General features: G+C 31.7%; 1 protein-coding gene across 1 annotated transcript; it reads right to left on the bottom strand.

Moving 5' to 3' along the window:
- Positions 1 to 662: 662 nt before the first annotated feature.
- On the bottom strand, positions 663 to 3,498 carry LOC132732245 (insoluble matrix shell protein 4-like). Its single transcript, XM_060718635.1, has 3 exons — positions 3,481 to 3,498; positions 1,346 to 2,955; positions 663 to 865 (listed from the first exon to the last, which is right to left on the bottom strand). The coding sequence occupies exons 1-3, from the start codon at positions 3,496 to 3,498 to the stop codon at positions 829 to 831; spliced, it is 1,665 nt and encodes a 554-aa protein (XP_060574618.1). The 3' UTR covers positions 663 to 828.
- Between the last annotated feature and the right edge of the window lie 5,615 nt (positions 3,499 to 9,113).

The raw sequence follows: 9,113 nt of genomic DNA, 5'->3' as shown, positions 1-9,113 counted from the left end.
ATCAAGAATGTTTTGATATACTCAACATGAAATTTTTACGTTCCTCACTCATTTACAGTGTTAATGATTTATGTGAATGTTATACTTGTATGCTTACATTTAACCTCATTACATAAAATTTCTTCTTAAAACAATTTCAATTTTAGCAGAATGGAATTCAATATGATCTCTAAAATGATAAGTGCGTAAACAAAATGCATATTTAGTCTGTTGAAAGTGCACAATACGCATATCATTATTTCTTCTTTATAGGCATATATAAAAACGGTCCAAGATAAATTAAGGGAACATTTGAATGTAATTAGCTATATTATTACATTTTTCAAACAAGGACAACTTGTGGCACAAAAGTAGGACCATTTCACGTTACAGAAATAATTAAAAATAAAGAAAAACGGAGTCCCTAAAGAACGCCCAAAACGACAAAATTGGAAATGTTGCAGGTCCGGTTTTATTGAGCCTGTTCATGGACGGTACCGAAAAGTGCAAGTTACCGTCCACGCCCCCCTAGCACCGCCTTAAGCATATTCAACATTTCAACACAAAAAAAGTGAAATTTTGAATTTAGAAACATCCGCATTTGTCCCATAATCATATCATACACATGTTGCATATTCACTGGAATCAGATTGAATGATTTGATAAAATAATGAAGAGCCATATTTTGTCTTCTCTGGATATTTATTAAAATAATCTTCACAGTATGAGACATTTGTTTTATTTATAAAACCATGAGCAATATCACTGTCATCTATTCTGGTAAAACTAATCGAGTGATCCACATGCACGTTTTGATATGAACGAAGATCTTGCGTCTCGTTTCTCCATCTAAACACACGCCGAGTCGTACCATACAACTTTGCCCCTGAAATAGATATACCGGTAAATAAATTAAATTTAGTTATGTTGGTGCGCCCTAAAACCAAACCAAACTGATATAATGTAATGATATATCGGTATAATGTAATGAAACTAAACCTTATTGATTACATGACACTAACTGTATACTGTACTTTTGTATTATGAATCATTTCGACCTCATTCAAAACATATAAAATTGCTAAACGGATTACATGATCAGATTTTATTGTAATATATTCATGATAGACTACTTCTGGTTTTAATGCATAAAACATAAAACATTTTTGTTACAAACGTTATGTGTCTTTGATATATCCGGGCTCTGTCATCGCTCGCAAGAGTTCAAAATCAGAACCTATCCGAAATATCCACATGTATTACTATTTTTTAGAAAGATCTTGTTCTTGCTTACTTAAAGGGTAGTACAATGGCTAGATATACAATCATCATTACTACAACTCTTTCGAAGGTAATCTATACTTACTCGCATTCAGCTTCACATTTATTGTTGTAGGTTTCATTGTCAGTTGTACAGCAAGGATCATAATCTGGTTTGCAAAGACATTGTACTGGCTGTTCAATAACTATAACGTTTGGTTCTTGAACAGCAGCGTTGTTTGAGTTTATATAGCTGTTGCCATCTAAATTGTTGTTACTGTTTCCGTCGTTGTTGTAGCCAAAGCTATTTCCGTTGTTGTTGTTGTTGTTGTTGTTGAAGCTACGTCTGTTTCCGTTATTGTTGTTATTATTGTTATTATTGTTGTTGAAGCTATTTGTATTTCCGTTGTTGTTATTGTTGAAGCCATTGCTATTACCATTGTTGTTATTGTTGAAGCCATTGCTATTACCATTGTTGTTATTGTTGAAGCCATTGCTATTACCCTTGTTGTAATTGTTGAAGCCATTGCTATTACCCTTGTTTTTGTTGTAGTCATTGCTATTTCTGTTGTTGCTGTTGTTATTGTTGTAGCCATTGCTATTTCTGTTGTTGTTATTGTTGAAGCCATTGCTATTTCCGTTGTTGTTATTGTTATAGCCATTGTTATTTCTGTTGTTGTTGTTATTGTTGTAGCCATTGCTGTTGTTGTTATTGTTTCCATTGTTGTTGTTGTTGTAGCTGTCCTTACCGTTGTTAACACGTTTGAAGATATCAAGTAGACTGTAAGTTGTCGACATGTCATCTTTCGTGTTGGTATTGAGGACCATCCTGTTACTACCGCCAGCACTAACCTTGTCATTGAAATTATTGACATTAGCATTATTATTATTACCAACACGAGCATTGTTTCTATTATTGTTGTTGTTCCAATTTTTGTTGTTAAAGCTATTTCTATTGTTTCCATTGTTGTTATTAAAGCTGTTTATATTGTTCTTGTTATTGTTGCTGTTGTTTCCGTTGTTATTGTTGTTTCTGTTATAAGTGTTCTTAAAATTTGTGTTGGCATTGAAGCTGTTTCCATTATTGTTACCATTGTTATTGTAACTATTTCTGTTATTGGTGTTGTCATAGCTGTTGACGTTAGTGTTTCTCCCATTGTTGCCGTTATTATTGAAGCTGTTCCTATTAGCATTTCCTTTGTTATTGTTGTAGATGTTAGTGTTTCCGTTGTTGTTATTTCCATTGTTGCCGTTTTGCCTGTAGCTATTTACATTTCCGTTAAAGCTGCTAGCATTTGCATTGTTTCCATTTCTGTTGTTAGCATTAGTATTGCCGTTGTTATTTCCTCTGTTATAGCTATTTATGTTGCCATTTGCATTGCCATTATTATTGCCAATTTTGTTGTTGCAATTTCTGGAGTTGCCATTACAATTGTTTGCGTTCCCACCGTTGTAATTTTGGTTGCTACCGTTTGAATTGTAGTTATTCCTGTTGCCGGCATTATTGTTGTTATTTCTGTTAAAGCTGTTTGTGTTGCCATTGTTGCTGTTAAAGCTATTTGTATTGCCGTTATTGTTGTTATTACTATTATTATTGTTGTTGTTGTAAAAGCTGTTTGTATTACCATTGTTGTTATTATTGGCATTGTACGAATTTGTGTTTACCCCGGTAGTTCCAGGACAAGGACATGCACCGTCGCATGCCTTATATTTCAGCTATAATAATGTAATTAAACATTAGATTATGAAGTTTACTTGGCTATTTTGTTACATAGTAGGAATTGAATTGAGTGTAAGTGTTTAATACAATAAATTTATTTGAACATTTGAATAATTGAATTTCATATTATCTGCCACTGCAGTAATATTGTCTTTATTCTGATGTTATAAAGAACTTTGTGGGTAAATTGAATCTACATCTATTAATATTAGTCATTATCAATTTGGAAATAAACGTAAACTGGTTCGAAAGTATTTTTGGCATTTAACAGCAGCCTATCAGCTTGTAATTTTCTGCTGAGAACAATTCTAGTGCTTTAACAAAGTAGTTTATGTGCAAATTGAAGAGACACTGTTCAACAGTGTCTATTAAACACTAGTTGATTAAATTATCGTCTAGTGTAGTATCGTTTCTATTAATAAAGAAGCCAGGAACAACTCATCCGCATTATACTAAATAAAATAGAGAGCGGACTTGTAGATTAGAGGATGGAGGGGTTTCTTTATTCTAATGTTATTTACATCGTTGGAAAATTTCATTTTTCACCTTTAGTATTTCAAATGACAATTTATTGAAACGAGTTTCTAAACATACTACGTTTAAGCCTTTTGAAAATCTGAGCCTCATTAAATCAACAAAAATTTCCTTTATAAAAATAAATAATAGCAAGAAAAGTTTTATTCCAGTATATGTACTAACTTGCAATCGCAGTACATTGTTTCGAAAGTCACCTTCCGTGGACTATCGTTTTAAAGGATACTACATTGCGCGCTAAAAGCTATGTTTATATATAGCGCAGATGACGTCACGTCAAAGTGTTATTACACTAGTGTAATATCGTTTTTATTAAATGGCTTTATTACACTCCTGCGCCGCCGTTTATGTGATAATGTTAAGTTAAAAGCTCGAAAATACTTTCATTTATGGATAATTTGCCTATTTTGAATATTGGTTTCATATTTTCTTTGCACTCAGTAACTAATGCATCTGATGTTATAAAGAACTTATGGTAGAGGTAAAATATGAAAACATCTTTAATCAATTAAGTCAACTTATCAAGTTTGGAATAAACGTATTAACTAAGGTTCGTTAAAGTTTTTTATGGCAATTAAAACAGCCTTCAGCTTTTATTTTCTGTTGGAGAAACAATTCTGAGTTGTTTCAAACAAAGTAGTTTGCGAACACTATCTAAGAGACACTGTTCAGCATTCTTCAAAACAACATCACGAGATCTATTTACCTCGTCAGTGACGTTCGTTTCTATAAAAAGAAGACCAGGAACGAATCATCCGATTAACTAAATTAAAAATAGAGAGCGGACTTGTAGATTAGAGGTATGGAGGGGTTTCCTTATTGTTTATGTATTTCATCGTTGGAAAATTTCATTTTCCACCTTTAGTATTTCAAATGGACAATTATATTAAACGATTTATCTAAACATACCACGTTTAACCTTTGGAAAATCTGAAGGCCTCATTAAATCAAAACAAAAATTTCTTTATAAAAATAAATAATTGCAGGAAAAGTTTTAATTTTCCAGTATATGTACTAACTTGCAATCGCAGAAACATTCGTTTTCGAAAGTCACACCTTCCGTGGAGCATATCGGTTTCCTGCCAAAAGGATTACAATACTTATTGCAATCGAAATTAGGTCTCTGCCTGGGAGCATCTCCCCCACCACCATTGTTCTCATTGTTACTGTTGTCACACTGCACTGTATTAAAATTGCGAAGTTAAACAATTTGAAGGGAAAAAAGATAATGTGCAAATGATATTATTAGATGAAATATGAATTAATTTGACTCAAATTAGCATTTTATTCCTAATCTTGATTTATTTACAAAATGCAAAGTTTTAAATACAACATTCCAAATGTCAAGGTTTACAAGTCTACATTACAAATACAACTGAGCAAAAAGTGTTCACCATTTCGCCCATAAACAAGGATTGTCGAATGTGTGTAATAGATTGTATATGACATATTTATTACAAAAGAAATGTTATCTATATCTCATAGTAAACGAAAAAAATTGTCATTATATGTTTTTTTTATTTTAACATGCAAAAAAACCTGTTTGTTAACTTGGACAGGTTTAACACTTCGAGATGGTCTATGGCTTATTTGTATGCCTATTGTATTCTGTCTACAAAATCAAAAAATCCCCAGCTTATCAATATAAAGACTTTCTCTCTTTTAATTTCAATCGAATAAGTATATCTTATAATCACTTAAAGTACTTTAAAAATGCAAATTTGAAATAACATTTCGTATCTTCCTTGTTTATACCATACAATCAATTTATCCGGAAAGAATTGTCGATAATTTGACAACTCATTACGTTTAAAAGTATACAGATTTAAATAGGTTCAAGCAAATAGGAACAAAATATGCAATGATTTCTTGACAATTTAAATATGTCTTAGGCATAATAAATCAATTGTTTTAATAAACAACTTAGATAAAGAGACATACCTGCCACGAAGCAAATCAACAGTATCACTATAGTCTTCATAATGAGATTTAGTACTGCCTAACTGAACAAAATGGTCCGAAACAGTTACTGCAGTATCACATTCAAAGACTACTAATGAGAATTGTACTCATAAATTCTTTATGTACTTGACAATTTTACGCATCATGGCTGGTAAAGCATCATCAGACTTTGTTGTCTCGTAAAGCAATTTAACATTCAAACTTTTTTTACAAAGTCCGCAAGTATTAATTAGTTTAACTTGTCATACATAATTAAATGCTAGTCAGAATTGTCAGGTGACGTTGATGTCCTTCGCGCGATTGGATGAGTATAAACAACCACTGTACATGTCTAGCTGAACCTGCCATGCTATCATCTATTTGTTTCCTGTAGTCATTTAAATCACCGTTTCCTGTCTTTATATCACATACCTTAACAGTATTTGCTCTTAAAGGCAAATTAAACCTCGAAAATACATAGTGTTTTATTTCTCAATTTCGTTTTTAATTTAAAGTGTCCTGGTACAATTTTCGAAAAAAAGTACTTCCTGACCAAATAGCGAAACCATCTTTAGCTTTTTTTTAGAGAGTTAAGTAATCAGGACAGTTAAATTGATAATTAGAATTGTGTATGGAACTCAAAATACATGTACTGTTTTATTTACATGTTGCTACTTTTATGACAAATTATTTCACCTTCAACACTATGTTTATCATCTAATCATGCTTTAAATCCATATTGAAAAATTGCTAAACACATGTAGAAGAAGAAAAATATCAATTTCTAGGGCATAGTGACTTTAAACTTATAACCTTGAGATACTTGACTTTGTAACATGATAAAAATAACAATATGTTTGACATGCTTGAACTGATTCCAAGTTTTTCTTCAATGTTACAAAAAAAATCCAACACGTAAATTTCATTAGTCAGGATATCCAAATGCATTTTCTTGATTTGAAACAAAAGTGCAACTCTTTCTGCTAAAAGAAAGTAAGATATCACATGTTACATATTTGAAGAATTCTTAACTAGGTTTAAAACAATATTAATGCCTTTATAATGTTTCAAACGTTTAGAATTGTAAGTCATTTGTACATGTCATGGGTATACTAATATAATCACGCGTCATTAAAAATGAACTTACATGGCAGCTTGCAATAACTATTACAGTCCATGTACAGGCTAATCCTGCAACATTTTTAATATTGCTGTATTGAGCTGCCTTTAGGGATTCTGTTCTTCTCTATTTTTTTAGATTTTCGTTTGTTTGTTTGTTTTTGATCATATTTTTTGTTGTTGCTTTTAGTGTTTTTTTCCTTAATTTTGTATTCATGTAATATAATTTAAGACTTGGGTGCCAATGCTAGTGGATATCGTAGCGGCTGCTGCGTGTCGTGGACATTGATCTCTCCTGTTGATCTTTATTTTCATATTATTGTTATTTATCAATTCTCAAGCAATTTTATGGCATGTCGGTATAAAGCTATTATGAGATTTGCTAAAATATGTTACTATTAGTGTCTCTACATTTCCATTGTTTATCATCAATGTGCCTACTGTGGATCAATTCACATCAGGATAAGCATGCAGATTCTCGAATTTATTTCCTGAGCATGATTCTACTTTACAAAGGCATATTATTAGTGTGATATAATAAAAAAAAGTTGATTGTGCCAAATGTTCTATAAGGTACAATATTAATTAAGTAAACCTATTAAACAATAATGATAATCTAAAACCAGTAAAGGATGGTAAGAAATACAGACACATTTAGTTTAAAATCGAGGCTCAATTAAAAAAATCCTATAAAAGATTTGAACGGAATAAGATTGTTAAAAATGTAACAAACAAAAGTAAAAAAGAAACCAATTATAAAGTAAAACCCTAAGAAATAAAATCAAACACACAATTTACACTGATAATATAGCAAAAGTAGTACATGTATGTTGTTTTATGAAACTAACGTTCATAGAACTTTATGAAATAATGTGTTTTGAGAGCTCTCTTAAAACTTGGCAAGGTATTACAGTCTCTAATGTCAGGTTGTAACGCATTCCATAATTTCACTGCGGCTGGAAGCACCTGTCACCATATCGTACTGTCCGAGATTTAGGCACAACTAATGTCATTGAGTTATTCTGGGACCTCAGATTCCTGACTGGGATGTTCACGTCTATCTGTCTTTTATATAGGCTGGTGTTTCATCGATGAGGGATTTATATGCATATGTCAAAATTTTATATTCGACCCGATACTCTACCGGAAGCCAGTGAAGTTCACGTAAGATAGGTGTTATGTGGTCATATTTTAGTGTTTTGGTCACAATTCTAGCTGCTGTATTTTGAACATGTTGTAACTTGGTCATTGACTGCTTAGAGACTCCATATAACAGTGCATTATAGTAGGTAACAAGTGAATTTACTTGAGATTTGGTTGCTTTAACAGTTAGATAGGGTCTGATGTGAGCAATTTGTCTTAATTGTGCATAACAGTTCCTACAGACATTATTTACATGTTGTTCCATCCTCATGTTCGAGTCAAGAAATGCATCAAGATTGCGCACACTAGATGATTGGCTAATTTTCGAACCGTCGACTGTTACTGTAACATCTGAAACAGGTTATGCGTTATGTTCAGATGAGAAGATGATCAACTCTGTTTTGTCGCCATTTAGCTTCAGCATGTTGGCATTCATCCAACAAGACATTTTAATCTGATACCAGACGTATAAAACGCATTAATTGATAGCAAGAAAATTAAAACTTTTTAATAATGCTGAGATTTATAAAATGTTGAAGATGTGGTAAACATTTATGGTTTAACAACAGTATATAACCAATCTGTTAAGCAACGTATTGGTTTTGTCGGGCTAGATTTTTGGTTCTACTCAGGTGTCTGTTTGTGTCTGACATAATGCACGGAAGGACACCTGAGCTCTTCCTCCACAAGTAAAGCTGGCACGTCGCCATATCACCTATCCTGTGTCGATGTGATGTAAAACGTAAAAGAATAAACAGGTTAGATTTTTCACCTTGACCGTTTGTGATATTATTTGTCTATTACATTTATGGCTGCAAAACAGCATAATAACTTCTATTTCGAACAATCAAACAAAACACCGTTCCTTCTAAACCGTGCACCTCGATATTTTGTATAATTATATATGTTTATTTTAAAGAACTCTATCTGAATTCTTTGCTGTGATTGGTTTGCTGGTTTTGTCTCTGTAATACATTCTAAATTTACATACATTTCTAAACCATTTAAAAGAATAACCGTCTTATTTTAAATTATCATACAATTTTAAGATTTGTATTTTTATCTCAAACTAATATTTATTATCAGCATTATTTGGCGTATTTAAGCTATGTATTTCTATATTCAAATTTCTTTGTTCTGTCGTTTTAAGTCTTAAATGTATTATATTCAAATGCAACGCTTACATTAGCTGCTCTATTGATATTTTTCTTAATTCATAGCTGACTTTTTTATAATATACATTTAAAATGTCATCGCTGAAATTTTATTTATTGATATAATACCAGAAATTTGTAATAGAGACATATGCTATTTTTAGAAATGAATGAAAGTTAAATGATTTTTCTCGAAATATATCTATAAGTTGCCATTTTAATGGTATCTTAACAACGCTAATGTATTTCAATTTTCGTAGTGA

Source organism: Ruditapes philippinarum, unplaced genomic scaffold (assembly GCF_026571515.1).
Source record: "Ruditapes philippinarum isolate M1 unplaced genomic scaffold, ASM2657151v2 ctg2092_1_1_1_1, whole genome shotgun sequence".
NCBI lineage: Eukaryota > Metazoa > Mollusca > Bivalvia > Venerida > Veneridae > Ruditapes > Ruditapes philippinarum.
The sequence above is the reverse complement of the archived record's forward strand: the minus strand, read 5'-3'. Positions and strand labels throughout refer to the sequence as shown.